The sequence below is a fragment of the Heptranchias perlo genome, chromosome 34, assembly GCF_035084215.1.
Source record: "Heptranchias perlo isolate sHepPer1 chromosome 34, sHepPer1.hap1, whole genome shotgun sequence".
Taxonomy (NCBI): Eukaryota; Metazoa; Chordata; class Chondrichthyes; order Hexanchiformes; family Hexanchidae; genus Heptranchias; species Heptranchias perlo.
Window position 1 is genome coordinate 7,805,948 of NC_090358.1, and position 16,193 is coordinate 7,822,140.

At 45.0% G+C, this 16,193-nt stretch overlaps 1 protein-coding gene across 1 annotated transcript in view; it reads left to right on the forward strand.

The window, feature by feature from the left end:
• The first annotated feature begins 557 nt into the window (after window positions 1–557).
• Window positions 558–16,193, forward strand: part of st8sia2 (ST8 alpha-N-acetyl-neuraminide alpha-2,8-sialyltransferase 2) — a 39,416-nt gene continuing 23,780 nt past the window's right edge. Inside the window, exons 1-3 of the mRNA XM_067971379.1 lie at window positions 558–871; window positions 7,922–7,984; window positions 15,858–15,992. Of these exons, the coding sequence (XP_067827480.1) occupies window positions 774–871; window positions 7,922–7,984; window positions 15,858–15,992 (296 nt within the window). The 5' untranslated portion in view covers window positions 558–773. The remainder of the gene's footprint in view (window positions 872–7,921; window positions 7,985–15,857; window positions 15,993–16,193) is intronic.

Consider the following 16,193-nt stretch of genomic DNA (forward strand, 5'->3'; position numbering starts at 1 on the left):
AATTTCCCCTCCGACCCCCTCAGGTGATCAAAACCAGTCCAGGAGATCACATGGACCAAGTGTTATCTGTAAAACCATTTGCTTTCAATATGATGTGATCCCTGCCCCAATCAAGAACAGGTCCAGCTCCAGCTTGAAGGCTGCAGTCAGCATACACCACACCACGACTTACCTTGTATTCTCTCCTGCTCTCTTCAATCTTGGTGATGCCCTGCACAATGACCCTTACCCCTTCACCTGGGGTTCTCAATAAATACGGCAAGTTGGGTTGGAAATAGGATGCACTATGTAAGTCAAAGCATTATCTTAATATGAATTGCAGTGCAGAGAATTCTATTCGTTTCACACAAAGATAAGGGGACAGGGTTGATTGGCTAATGGGCTTAAGTTGAGCTCAGAGAAGGGGAATTTTCACTTTAAGAGCGACGCAGGGAAAGGTATTTACCACAAACTTTCCCCCCCCCCCTCTCTCCATTCCTTCTGCCCTATGCAAATGAACATGAGCTGGGATTCCTGAGTCCCACTGGACTCAGAGGAAACCTTGGAAACGCGGGGAGGGGAGAAAAGCCAAACGGGAATTAGGCAATAGGGTTGCGAAGTGGATCGAACTACGTTGGATGGGGAAAAAAAATCACACACACATACACACACACCAAAAAAAAACCCACAGGATTATCAACACAACTTGTTCGAGAGAGGCGAGGGTGAGAACTCCTAGCTCTCTCTCTCTTCCCTGCAAAGTGTGTCTTTAAAACATCTCAAAGTGACACAGAATGCGCCTGGAATTCAGTAGTTGGGTGTTTGGACTCCTCACTATCCTCGTAATCCTTCTGATTCTGGCGGATATTTCCGAAGTGGAGATGGAATTCGGGTAAATCTGTTCATATATTTATTAGCGATGGGCTTTTTTGATATGTCAGTTTCGCCTTTAATTTTTTTTAAAGGGTGCAGTTTCAATCCTTGTTAAATTTCACATTTATTGTCTTCGCTTTGAAATGTCGGTTGGTTTCTGTTACTTTATTTCCCCCCCCCCCCCCTCGATGGTGAGGAAAGAGCCTGCGACTGTTACCATCTATTTCTTGTTATTCTGTAGCTTTTTTTAAAAAAGATGATAAGTGAATCGATTTAGCGGGAGAATCAGAATGTGTCCTCATCCCACACAGACCTCTTGGTCAGTGGCTCATTTGTCGATTTTCACCCATCAAATGTCGCCCACTGTCCCTGTCCTTTTGAAATTTTGTCTCCACGCTCTCTCTTTTTCTGTGCTCCCTTCAGTCTCTGTCTCTCCTCCATTCTCTTTGTTTGGTTTCTTCTCTCCCCTCCTTATTCTCTTCCCTTTGTTGCTCTTTGTTTCACACTCTCATCATTCCGTGTAGATTTCTCTTTCATTAACTATCCTCTTGTTTTTTTATGTCTGTCTCTTTCCTTCTCAATCTCTGACTGTCTCACTGACGTCTGTCTCTTTCTGTGTCTCCTTATCTCTCTCTCCTCTCTATCTTCTATGTCTGTTTGTTTCTTCTGTTTCTGCCTCTATCTCCCTCTCTCAGTCTCTGTTTCACCGTCTGTCTTGCTGTCTCTCTCTGTGTCTCTTTCGCTCGCCTCTCTATTTCTATTTGTTTCTGCCTCTATTTTCCATTCTCTGTGTCTGTCTGTGTGTGTATTTGTGCCTGTATCTGTCCCTATCTGTCTCCTCTATTTTCTTCTGTTTCTGCCTCTATTTCCCCTTTCTCTGTGTATATCTCTGTGTGTGGTGTGTGTTTGTATTTATGTCTGTATCTGTCCCTATCTTTATTTGTCTCAGTCTCTGCCCCTATTAACACTCATTTTTTCCAGTGTTTCCCTCTTGTAGTGTATTACCTGAATTGGGTGTATCACTTTTATATGTAAAATAAAACTGTTCAATATCACAGTCTGTATCTATATTTCATGCTTGCAATCTGATCTGTGTAACCACCTAACACATTACAGGAGTACATTCGGTCATAGGGAGAGTGCCTATGAAGATCACAAAAACAATTAAACTTCACCTGATTCACCTTTCATATTTGAAATTATTTTCACGTTATTTATTGTTATTATGCATGTACTAGAGGTTTTGATCTCATTATAAAGTGGAGCGACAGCTCTGATGTCTCCAGTCCCCGTTTTACTGTGCAGTTAGGAAGAATTTATCTGTGAAAATTACTGTAAAAAGATTGTGTCCAACACGTTGTAGGTTTTTTCACATTGTTTTAATTATCTGTCTTCTGTTCTTTTCAAATGTCTCCACAGTCTTGCCCCACCCTCTCCGAATGATTTTCTCGAGCCGTATATCTAAGCCTGAATCTCCTCCCCCTCCCCTTCCGCCCTCCCCCCACCCCCCCCCCCCCCCCCCGAATTTAGATTACTGCTTGTTCCCCATTTCTTCCATTGATCTTCAGTCATTGCTCCTCTGCTCTTTGGAATTCTCTCCCGTCTTTCGGATGAGGCATTCAGCCGAGGCCCCGTCTGCCCTCTCAGGTGAACGTAAAAGATCCAATGGCACTATTTTCAAAGAAGAGCGGGGGGAGTTCTCCCCGGTGTCCTGGGCAATATTTATTCCTCAACCAACATCACCAAAAAACAGATTATCTGATCGTTATCACATTGCTGTTTGTGGGACTTTGCTGAGTGCAAATGGGCTGCCGCGTTTCCTACATTACAACAGTGACTACACTTCAAAAACACTTCATTGGCATTTATATAGCACTTTGGGATGACCTGAGGTCATGAAAGGCACTATATAAATGCAAGTCTTTGTTTTCTTTTAAAATTACATCACCCTGCTGCTTCAAAATCCTCTTAAAATCCCATCTCTTTGAACATCAGTTTGATTTCCCCGCCCATCCTTTACATCGTCTGATCAGCACTCTCCTCTCCACCTTGTAAAGTGCTCTGAGATATTTCCCTACCTAAGGGGTGTAATATGAATCTAGATGCTTGTTTTTGTCTCACTAGGGTTGCCACCATACCTGACTGTAGAACAGACGCTCCAGAAATTTCTTAACAGAAACTGGACGCCCAAAGTCTGTTTTGCACCATACACCCAGGAAGGTGGCGGCTGGGGTCATTAATACAGCTGGGCACAGCAGGTGAGCACTGGGGCCTTATCATCTATCCTGACCCCTTTCATTCTCATTGTTTTATTTTCTGGCATCAGTCCGACTCTCTGACTTTGATTCGTTCACTATCATCACTGACAGTTAAACTTTCGCAGGTTAACAAGTCTGCTTTTCAGTTTGTCCCAGATTCAATCTCCGCTCTGTGCTGATTTCAGCTGGGGTATCAGCTACTTAAGTTCACAGCATCCATAGCCTTAATACATTAAAAAATTCCACTATGCAGCAGCCACAAGGCAACACGAGCAGAATTCTGAGAGCACTTTACCCACACACCCTGCCGGTACGACGTCTTGCATGTCCCCGATTTCCATCACCCCACCATTGGCGGCCATGCCTTCAGCTATCTCGGCCCTAAGCTCTGGAAATCTCTCCCTTAATCTCTCCGCCTCTCTACCTCTCTCTGCTCCTTGAAGATGCTCCTTAAAACCTACCTCTTTGACCAAGCTTTTGGTCACCTGTCCTAATTTCTCCTCATGTGGCTCGGTGTCAAATTTTGTATGATAACGGTCCTTTGAAGTACTTTGGGAATTTTACTATGTTGAAGACGCTATATAAATGCAAGTTGTTGTTTGATGTGGAGCTGGGACACCCAGAAGAAGGGAAGAAATCAGACATGTTTGTAAAGACGTTTTTATGTTGACATTACAGAGTCAGGAAAGTAACACTCAAGTAAAAGCCCACAACCCCCAAGCATTGCCGTAGCTCTGTTGGGTCATGATGGGTGTAGAGGCCTTTGTTTTGTGCTGCCTCTGATAACAACTCTCAGGAGTTGGAGAACTTTAGGTCCCAGATATTGTTGAAGATATTGGGGGGAGGCCTTTACCTCCTTTATATTGGTGACGGCAGGAGTACTGCACGTGTGCTGAAATGGCACATTGTGAATGCAAAACTTCCGCGTGTTTAGCCTCATTTGAAGCTACCTGCCTGAATTTAGCTCATTCATCATGCCTACTGTACACTCAGGAAGGTGGCAGCTGGTACCACTATTACAGCTGGGCAGAGCAGGTGAGCACTGTTGCCTTCTCATCTACCCTGAAGCCTTTGTTTCATCTTCTGGCATCAGTCTGCCTCTCTGCTTCTTATTCATTCACTGTCATCCCTGACAGTTAAACTTTACACAGTCTAACAATACAGACAAAACCCATTTACAGGGCAAGACTGCCATCGGGTGCAATGCTGTAGCGTAAGTGGCCCGGTGGCATTGCCAGCAGAGTCATCAAAACCCTCCTCAGGAAAGGGTCTCACTGGGTGCTGTCAGCAGCAACGGTAATTGGCTGCCGCATCTGGCACTCGTGTCAACTCCGCCATCTTGGTTCTGGCAGCACTGAAGAAGGCCCAGGCCAAATTGAAAAATGTCAAGGTTGTCTAAAGGTTGGTGTTTGTGACTGCCCGAGCCCGAATCTTGTACATATACCCTCTCTTTAAACCCCTTTACCTCACTATCTCTCTCCTCTCTTTCAAAAGTCTCCTATTTCTTTGACTTGTCTCCTTCTCTCCCCGTTATGAAATGTCCTGAGATTTTCTTCTTCATGAGGAGAGCAAGTTGTTATTGACTACTGAATCCTGTGATTTTTCCCTTTTCCTGCGGGATAATGACTGCTCTTTCACTTTGTCAACCGCCAACCATTGGACATATATCATCAAAATCCTTAAAAAACAGCACAAACTGACCAACAGCCTCAAAAAAGCTCACAACTGAAAAACAGCCCTTAGTATAGGCCTATGATGTGGTTATACTGAAAGCCCAGTGGGTCATGGCCTTGTCATAACCAGCTGTAGATATACCCAACATTCCAGCACTTGATTATGGCAAAATTGTGAGGATAATTCTTCACTTCTTGCAGAAAAATTGTGGAATATTGCGGGTATGTATTAATACCCTCTGTTACTAAATATGATTATTAAATTATTTATACAGTTGTCATTGTGATACAGAGACACTCTTCCCGCATCCCCCATCCCATCTCCTCCCCTAAATCAAACCTGCCACTCTGCTGCTCGTCTTCTTCAATTAAAACTGGTACTCTTCTCCCTCTCTCCCCCACTTGTTGCCTGCATTCTTCTCCACCTCTTCCTCCCAGGTTCAAGCTGGCCATCATTTGCCTCCTTCCAGTTCCAACTGGCACTCCTCCCCTCCATCCCAGTGAAAGCTCACATTCTTTCCCCCTTCCCCAATTCATGCTGACCCTCTTCTCCCACCCGGGTTCTTCCATTTCAAGCTGGCAGTCTTCCCCCATAGTTCTTGCTGGCACTCCTCTACTGTCCCTCACAAATGGTGTTCCCAACGTCCTACCTGCCTCTGCTCCAAGGGATCGAATGTCACTGCACATGATCAGGTGACTGTTTAAGATCCCATGGCAATATTCGAAGATGAGCATGGAGTTCTCTTGGTGTCTTGGCCAACATACCTCCCTCAACCAACACCATCAAAAACAGAATAATTCATCATTCATGTCACTGCCTGTTTGTGGAATGTTTCTGTGTGCAAAATGGCTACAGCATTTACTTATATAATAACAGTTTCTATATTTCAAAAGTAGTTAATTGTAGGGCTGCTTCCTCGATCAGGCACTCCCAGAGAGGAACAATGCTCACTGGAAGTCCTTATCAGCAAAAATCAAAAGGATCTTGAAAACTATTGTGCAGATTCCCACCCACAGTGTGCAGTAGTTTTCAATGCCCTTGAGCAGCAGTAGTAGATAGCAGTCAGTGTGACACTAAGGGGTGCAGCTTAGACTGGCGCCAAGGGGCACAGCCAGCTGTGGTGCTGATTTTTGCCCGCAATAACGCAGACTTTACCACTTTGATTTTAAGCATCACCTTTATTTTCCTTCCATTAAGGTTTATTATTTTAATACCTTTTCCCCAGGCTGTATTGAAGTTGGAGACTGATTCTTGGAGGTTGAGTAATATTAGTAACAAGTGCACTAATGCGTTTGTATGACATTGCTCTCTGCTATTTTAACTGAGGCATCAACCTATCATTAAAACAGCAGATAGGGGAACTTGATACAGACACATTGGTACATTTTTTTATTGCTATCACACCGAGCAATTTTTAAAAATAGTCAAAACAAACACAGAAAATTTTGAAAAATAAACACTGAAACTTAGAACTGCCACCAATAATTCTCGTTACCCTCCACATTAATTACCTGTGTGTGATGTTTTGGATGGACGATTAACCCTTGCACTTCCAGCAGGCCCAAGGAAATGTCCGTCTCGGCTGTCCATTTTTTAAAACGTTTTCAGTCTATTCACTCTGACACTGAAACAGACACTGCCCATTTTGGGGAGTTCCAATTTGATTGACCTGGCCTCAGTGAGATTGTGTGGGTGAGAAATGCCCATCCAATCATTCCCAATAGGACGGGCCTTTTATTGAGATCCAAGATGAAGAATCATGTGCCATATTGCAGGACACCACCCGGGTTGAAAGAGAGTTCGAGAGAAGGCAGAGTAGACAAGAAGCAATGATTGGATTAACACCAAACGTGAGGCTGAAATGCCTATAGCTTGCAGGGAGACTCAGGGAGGCCATGATTGGTGCAGATTTGAGGTCTTGGGAAAGAATGAGTTAGAGGAGGAGCTGGTGCAATGAGTCTTGATTTCACAGGGAGGAGGAAGATTCTGTGGGATGTTACACTTTCAGCTGAAAGGAACAAGAGAGAAGGATTCAGAGGAACAATGACCTTAATAATATTGATAAAGCAGAGAGACAAGAACGTAAGAACATAAGAAATAGGAGCAGGAGTAGGCCATACGGCCCCTCGAGCCTGCTCCGCCATTCAATAAGATCATGGCTGATCTTCGACATTAACTCCACTTTCCCGCCCGATCCCCATATCCATTGATTCCCCTAGAGTCCAAAAATCTATCAATCTCAGTCTTGAATATACTCAATGACTCAGCATCCACAGCCCTCTGGGGTAGAGAATTTCAAAGATTCAAAACCCTCTGAGTGAAGAATTGCTCCTCATCTCAGTCCTAAATGTCCGACCCCTTATCCTGAGACTATGCCCCCTAGTTCTAGACTCTCTAGCCAGGGGAAACAGCCTCTCAGCACCTATCCTATCAAGTCCTCTTAGAGTCCTCAATCTCTCCTCATAGGACAACCCTCTCATCCCAACAAACAATCTAGTGAACTTTCGTTGCACCGCCTCTAAGGCAAGTATATCCTATTAGGTAAGGAGACCAAAACTGTACACAGTACTCCAGGTGTGGTCTCACCAAAGCCCTGTACAATTGCTGCAAGACTTCCTTACTCTTGTACTCTAACCCCCTTGCAATAAAGGCCAACATACCATTTGCCTTCCTAATTGCTTGCTGTACCTGCATGTTAACTTCCTTTGTACAAGGACACCCAAATCCCTCTGAACACTGACATTTAATAGCTCCTCATCATTTAAAAAATATTATTTTTTTTAATTTTTCCTACTAAAGTAAATAACCTCACATTTGCCCACATTATACTCCATCTACCACCTTCTTGCCCACTCACTTAACCAGTCTTTATCCCTTTGCAGACTCTTTGTGTCCTCCTCACATTTTACTTTCCCACCTAGCTTTGTATCGTCAGCAAACTTGGATACGTTACACTCGGTCCTTTCATCTAAGTCATTAATATAGATTGTAAATAGCTGAGGGCTAAGCACACAAGAAAAGCTTGACAACGGGAGAAAGACCAGAGGTGAGAGAAAAATCAAACAGAAGTTTTCCTTCTTTTCCCAGTCAACTTGTTGTGCGTGAGACTGTGAATATTTATTCTTTTTCTCCTGCAGGTTTTCAGAGGGAAGGAGAGGAATGAAGTCAGCCAAGAATACCCTACACGACAAATGTTGTAGGTATGTGAATTGTGAGCATTTCCTCTTTCTTTACTTTTTATTAGGACAACATGATTTATAGCCTTTTTAGGGAAGGCCGCAACCCCAAACACTGTCTTGCTTGAGGATGATTGCTGCAACATACTGTACCATGGAATGATAGACCCCAGGTCTGTGCTCGTGATCTTCCCACATAGTGACCTCTCAATTTCAATCACGTCACTGTGGGCAGTTGCTAAGTGTAGACCAGGCATTTCCCCACAAGAAAAGAAATAGACGAAGTATAGGGTCATTAATTCTATTTTAATAGGGCCCTGCTTCCAAATGACACCCCCTTATTTCCTTTTGATGGGGAGCAAGAAAAGGAGAGGAAACAACACAAAATCCCAACTTGATCGACATCCCAAAGCCAAGAAAGCCATGAATAGAGGCTCCAGAGACACAAAGAGCAACGGGCCAAAAGTGAAGAGATAGACTACAAATGGATAAAATGCCCACAATGTATAAACAATTCAGTCAGCAGCCCCATGGGTAAGATAAGACCATGATGCCATCAGCTCATTTGGTTTCATTCTTCCCAGCATTGGCACTTAGTTTAGTTCTTTAGACCTTAATGGGAAACAAATTAAAAATAGGAAGTTAGGAGTAAGAAGGAAATTCAGGTAGAACTTTTTCATCCACCAGGCAATAGAGTTGAGGGATAAGTTATCAGAGAAGGACATTGAAGGGGACAGTACAAATGGGCTCAAGAGCAATTAGATGTGTTTCTGGACAGACAAGGGATTGAGGGATATGACAAAAAGATGGGCATTAGGTGCAGTAGGTTAGACACTGGCCATGTATTTATGTGAACTGGACTCAGATCCAGCCCAGATTGAAGCGATGAAAACCTCCTCTATCTGCTGGCTGTAACATCCTACATTAAATTAATTTGCATAGTTTTACTTCAGCACCTGCTGGTCATGGTACTGTTCCCAAATTGGCTGTAATTCAAGATATGACATGTGATCATGACAACAGTTACTGCACTTAAAAAAAATAATCAATTACGTAAATCTCTTTTAGATGTTCCAATGTGAGAAGCTGAAAGATAGAATCACTTACATTTATATAGCGCCTTTCACAACCTCAGGATGTCCCAAAGTGCTTTACCGCCAGTGAAGTATTTTTGAAGTGTAGTCAATGTTGTAATGTAGGAAACACGGCAATGAATTTGGGCACAGCAAGGTCTCACAAAAAGCAATGTGATAATGACCAGATAATCTGTTTTAGTGGTGTTGGTTGAGAGATAAATATTAGCCAGGACACTGGGGAGAACTCCCCTGCTCTTCTTCGAAATAGTGTCATGCATATTTTATATTTGCCTGAGAGGGCAGACGGGGTCTCAGATTAACATCTCATCAAAAAGGTGGCACCTTCGATAGTGCAGCACTCCCTCGGTACTGCACTGAAGGGTCAGCCTAGATTTTTGTGCTCTGGCGTGGGGCTTGAACCCACACCCTTCGAACTCAGAGGCAAGAGCACTACCACTGAGCCACGGCTGACAAATAAATGCAACTATTCCTTTAATCCGACACTAATCTCACTCAAACAGGCTTCTGGTGAGCTGGTGTGGGAGATGGAGAAAAATCGCACTAGAGTAATCTTCTGAGGTCGGAGATGACGCAGATTGTTGGGACAGAGTAGAAGGAGCTTTACTCTGTATTGAACCTGTGCTGATGCTGAAACTAGTTGCCTAAAATGGAAAAATGTTGCATTTCCCAGTTATAACATCTCACCTTGATGGGCATAAAATTAACCAAAAAAAAGACAGGCTTGTTGGACCTAATGGCCTTGTCCAGTTGGCAAAATTTCTTACAATCATTATCCATGCACACCTTCCTTACAGAAATTTCTAGGGAGGTGTTGTGAATTTTGCGCACATCACGTTGAGAGATTCTAGTGCTGGGGAATGGAACACCTTTAGTGAAAGGTTCCAAATGTTCACCTCAGGGACTTTGTAGGTCCCACATCCTTCCCTGGGGATTCCAAAGAGCAGGGGAGTTCTCCCCGGTGTCATGGCCAATAATTATACTTCAACCAGTGCCTAAAAACAAATTATCCTGTCATTACCACATTGCTGTTTGTGGGATCTTGCTGTGCGCAAATTGGCTGCAGCGTTTCCTACATTACAACAGGGGCTACACTTCCAATGGCTGTAAAGCGCTTTGGGACATCCTGAGGTAGTGAAAGGCGCTATATAAATGCAAGGCTTTTTTTTCTCTTTTTAATATCCATATTTTGAATTTCTCAAATTCCAAACGATAGAACATTTAAACAGCAGCTTCCCAGCTGATGCCCGACCAGTTTAATTTACAGCACCACCGTCCTGTTTACATTGAGCTACAGGCACAGCAGTGAGAATAGCCTCGCGCCGCTCTGTCTCCAGTCTGTTCACACACAAAACATTCCTTTGGGTTTCGAGCACATCGGTGTCATATTGATCGTGTAAGTGTCTGCAACGCCAGTCATCAGCTGATGTTGTGAATTCCATTGGTGTCTGGATTTCACATCGCTGTACTGCACGGGCCTTTCCAGCCTTGGGGGCAGAAAAGAAAAATCGCAATCATGCCATGCGCAGTTGTTCGTCTGTTACTGCCATTGCTCCAAAATGGGATGGATGCTACAGAACCAGCTGTGGGGGTGTTGTACCCCCAGTCATACTCTTAGAAACAGAGGAATGTATGGGATGGGAGAGGGAGGGGGTTGGTGGACCGCACTGAAGTCCATCTGAGTGGTTCCAAAGTTCAAAACATCCCAGAGACTACTCTGTCCCTCATACCCGCCTCAACCCTTCTTTCTGCCAAATTATCTACCTTGAATTTGCCAACACCATCCACATCCACTCCCTCCTTCACCAGCTTCTGTGTAAAGGAGTTATCTCAGAACGATTCACCTTCCCTCTGCTAAGCTTGAATCCACGAATCCTGTTTGCAAAGATTCAAGTTGAAAACAGGGACCCGCTTTTGGGCCCAGGATTTAGCCAACATCCTGTACAAGAGTCGGGCCGAATTATTTTGCTGCGTTTTGACTTCCCTGCAACTGGAACAATTAAAACCAGCACAGCACACGCTTGTTCGGGAAGAATCCTGCTTCAGTAGAAACGCGAGCCAGTCCCACTTCAGGATTGCACGTCCGCCCATATTGCACTGCGGAATGACGGAAAGACTTGCCTTCTGGAACAACCTACGTATAAACCCTGGAGCTTAAGATTAATGTGAATAGTCGAGCTGGTACAGCTATCCCCTGGTGTGTATATACTCAGGTGTGAACATCAGAGCTGTGTTCCATGATGGCCTAGTGAATGAATGCACTGCCTGGTGTGGGGCTGAGCCACACAGACTAGAAGGTCTCGGGTTCAATCTACAATCTCCATGCGCAGCCTTAAAGATGCTACAATTAGTCTCGCCCCCTTTTGATTAGGGTGGGTGGGGAAAAAACCCAACCATCAGCCAGGATTGCTACTCTGCATCACTGTTCAGTGATGGAAGGTTCGGGTGTTGGGTTTAGGCAGCATCGGGCCTGGCTGTGATGCTCCCCACAGCCAAATAGCCGAGTGACACTTGCACGAATAAATGGTCACTCGAACGAATAATTGGTCACTTGAGTGAGGTACCAGAGGGCTGGCGGTACCTGGGGAACCCATTCCCTGGGCAAGAGTCTGCGCCCTAAGGAGCAGAGGAGAGAAAAAGAAAGGTGGGAGAAACAAACGCAGAATGGAACCGGCAGCAGAAGCAAGGCTGACTGAGGTGTCGGTTTCAAAGTCATCGTGGAAAAATACAAGTCTCGACAGCTGAGATTGTCCCCAGCTGCTGAGTCCATTCATTTGATGGAGCAGAGCCTGTGCACAAACCAGCCTCAGGCTTGCTTTAAATAGCTGTCTATTTCTGGTTTAAGAGACTGGCCCACTGAAGGCAAAGGTCCACAGCGCTTGTCCCTCTTGCTTGCTTTGATGTTACTGCTAAGGGCTGGCTGATTTGCAGCTGTGATTTCCTGAAAATCTGCTTCAGTACACCTCAGCAGTCCTCGTAATTATCTGCGTTAATTTCCACTCAGGCACTCAGCCTTCATCAGATGTTGTTTTGAGTTGGTAGAAATATTGGTTGAACTTTTACGTATGATTTTATACACATGATAATAGGAAAATTAATCTCCGGTCAGAATCCCACCAACTGGGATTCAAGGAGCCTGGCGTGTGGCCTGAATGCAAGTTGATTGGCTGTACTTGCATGCAGAAAATGGCTCTTTTTAAAAATTCGTTCATGGGATGTGGGCATCGCTGGCAAGGCCGGCATTTATTGCTCATCCCTAATTGCCCTTGAGAAGGTGGTGGTGAGCCGCCTTCTTGAACCGCTGCAGTCCGTGTGGTGAAGGTTCTCCCACAGTGCTGTTAGGTAGGGAGTTTCAGGATTTTGACCCAGCGACGATGAAGGAACGGCGATATATTTCCAAGTCAGGATGGTGTGTGACTTGGAGGGGAACGTGCAGGTGGTGTTGTTCCCATGTACCTGCTGACCTTGTCCTTCTAGGTGGTAGAGGTCGCGGGTTTGGGAGGTGCTGTCGAAGAAGCCTTGGCGAGTTGCTGCATGCATCCTGTGGATGGTACACACTGCAGCCACTGTGTGCCGGTGGTGAAGGGAGTGAATGTCAAGGGGAGGTGGTTAGACTCTCTCTTGTTGGAGATGGTCATTGCCTGGCACTTGTCTGGCGCGAATGTTACTTGCCATTTATGAGCCCAAGCCTGGATGTTGTCCAGGTCTTGCTGCATGCGGGCTCGGACTGCTTCATTATCTGAGGGGTTGCGAATGGAACTGAACACTGTGCAGTCATCAGCGAACATCCCCATTTCTGACCTTATGATGGAGGGAAGGTCATTGATGAAGCAGCTGAACATGGTTGGGCCTAAGACACTGCCTTGAGGAACTCCTGCAGCAATGTCCTGGGGCTGAGATGATTGGCCACCAACAACCACTACCATCTTCCTTTGTGCTAGGTATGACTCCAGCCACTGGAGAGTTTTCCCCCTGATTCCCATTGACTTCAATTTTACTGGGGCTCCTTGGTGCCACACTCGGTCAAATGCTGCCTTGATGTCAAGGGCAGTCACTGTCACCTCACCTCTGGAATTCAGCTCTTTTGTCCATGTTTGGACCAAGTCTGTAATGAAGTCTGGAGCCGAGTGGTCCTGGCGGAACCCAAACTGAGCGTCAGTGAGCAGGTTATTGGTGAGTAAGTGCCGCTTGATAGCACTGTCGACGATCCCTTCCATCACTTTGTTGATGATCGAGAGTAGACTGATGGGGTGGTAATTGGCCGGATTGGATTTGTCCTGCTTTTTGTGGACAGGACATACCTGGGCAATTTTCCACATTGTCGGGTAGATGCCAGTGTTATAGCTGTACTGGAACAGCTTGGCTAGAGGCGCAGCTAGTTCTGGAGCACAAGTCTTCAGCACTACAGGTGGGATGTTGTTGGAGCCCATAGCCTTTGCTCTATCCAGTGCACTCAGCCATTTCTTGATATCACGTGGAGTGAATCGAATTGGCTGAAAACTGGCTTCTGTGATGGTGGGGATATCGGGAGGCGGCCGAGATGGATCATCCACTCGGCACTTCTGGCTGAAGATGGTTGCAAACGCTTCAGCCTTGTCTTTGCACGTGATGGACTCCGCCATCGTTGAGGATGGGGATGTTTACAGAGCCTCCTCCTCCCGTTAGTTGTTTAATTGTCCGCCACCATTGGCAAAGGAGGAACAAAAGTTAGTGAGATTGCACTTTTAATCGCTATCCTGATGGAAATTGTGTGTGTTTGTGCATTCATATGTGTGTGGACATTAGGTGAGAACAGAATCGGGCTCATCTGTGATGCTCTCTGTAGTTGAATATCCTTCCAACACCCACCAGCTGGCTGAGGCACCGAAGGGCAGCCTATGGCATCATATTCCAGCAAGAGTCAGCACTATCAGGAGAAAAGAGGAGCAGAGGGAAGGCAGAATCCAGTTAAAGGGCTTGGGCCCGATTTTTGAGCAGACCTCGATTTAGGCGACCAATGAACCCGCCCAAAACAGGCGGGAGCCAAATTAGAATATTTAAACCGGAGTCCCAAGACACGTTCAGGATTCCGGTCCTGTATTGGCCATTCACTGGACAGAACGTGTCCTACGCCCAATGCAACTGAGCATTGAGCAGCCAAACCAGGTGTCTCTTATTAAAGGGACCACTGTTGGCTGCTGCAATAAAGGGAATAAAATCTTCCTGCCTGCTGCCGGTCCCTCTCTGCCCCCCCCCCACCCCTTTAATGACCCAGCTCAGCTCCATGCAAGAGCCCCATCCCCCACATTCCCCGCCCCCGATCGGTGTACTGTCGATCAGCGCTGGCAACTCGCTGTGCGTATTAACATGAGGCTGGACCAGGAAAATGGATTAGGTTTCGCGCTGCATCGGAATAACTGATTTACGCAATTATCCAAAATTGCCCTCCTGTTTGCTTTGAACTTATTTTGTTGCTGTTGCAAGGCGAAATGCAGATGTGAAATTTTGGTGCAAAAATCATGTTTCTTTTTTTTTGTTCAAGTCAGAAGATTTTACTCGTGAGCAGTTCAGGGGACACAGATCGGATTTCAGAAGTGCGAGACGCTATAGGCAGTTCATGGAATATGTAATTATTCCGACAGTGTTGGTGCACAGCAGATAATCCTGACAGGGTCTGGGTATCACAAGCACACAGCACTGCTGACAGGATGTAAACCAGCAACAAACACAGCAGCACCTCACTGGCAATCAAACCGCAGCCACAAACAATACAGATTGATACTGATCCTCATCCAGAATTGTAAACAATTTTACAACACCAAGTTATAGTCCAGCAATTTTATTTTAAATTCACAAGCTTTCGGAGGCTTCCTCCTTCGTCAGGTGAACGATGTGAAAATGTGAATTTAAAATTTAAAATAAAATTGCTGGACTATAACTTGGTGTTGTAAAATTGTTTACAATTGTCAACCCCAGTCCATCACCGGCATCTCCACCTCATCCAGAAGGTAGACAACCTACACCCATCAATCAGTCTGACTTCCTGTAGGAATATTCACAAATATATCGGGAATACAATGCAATTTTCTTATTTGAATTTGTCTTTATGTAAAGCTCCTCTCCTCCGGCTATCTGGGTTGCACTAAAAAATAGATTTGCATTTCCACACATTACGTATTACATAGAATGTACAGCACATAAACAGGCCATTCGGCCCAGTTGGTCAATGCCGGCATTTATGTTCCACACGAGCCTCCTCCACCCCTTTGCATCTAAGCATATCAGCTCCCTCTTCTACATATCCAGCTTCCCCTTAAATGCATCTATGCTATTCTCCTCAACTACTCCTTGTGGTAGCGAGTTCCACATTCTAACCATTCTTTGGGTAAAGAAGTTGCTCCTTTTCTACATTATCATTTACATAGCACCTTATTGCATTATTGAAAAATCTCAACGTCCTTTGGACAATGTGCTTTATTTTTAAGTGACTGTCGTTATGTACGACGGGGGGGGGTCCAATTTACAGCCTCTCCTGGTAATCCAGCCCATGAAGCCCAGGCTGCTCATCTCTAGTTACATTAATATTTCTTAATTGCTGGTTTGTCCTGTTTGAATTCTGTGGGCCTGGATGTTTGGAAAGGGCTGGTTTTCAGTACAATTGCCTCTTTGGTTGGGTAAATCCTGAATCAGTCCCTACTGCAGTTGTGCTTTAAGGAATTTCTTAGCGGTTTCATAGTGTGTGTTGGTTTTAGTCACCAGAGTGAAAGTTCATCTATTCAGTCACTATGTGCAGCACTTTGAAATCAATCTTTGTGATTCCTCAGGGGAGGAATGATCACGGATGCCTCATCTGGCGAGCCTCGGCAGAGGGCTGGGAGTAAGGAGAGCATTCAACCACATGCAAGACTCCTTGACGTACCGGAATGGAAGCTTAACACAACGCTAACTGCGAGGATAAGGTAAAGTTCTACTATTTGTAACAGAAGATTTTTTCAAACTTCCTGGGTTTGAATACCAGATCTCACAAAGCAAATTAAGTGCAGTGGAATCCATTGCCTGAAAAGTGATGGGGTTGGCTGTAATTTTGCTTTTAAATTTTTTTTTCCAATGTCTTCTCTTCTAAAGGCACTGACTCTTGGGTTGGGGTTCAGTTCCACAGC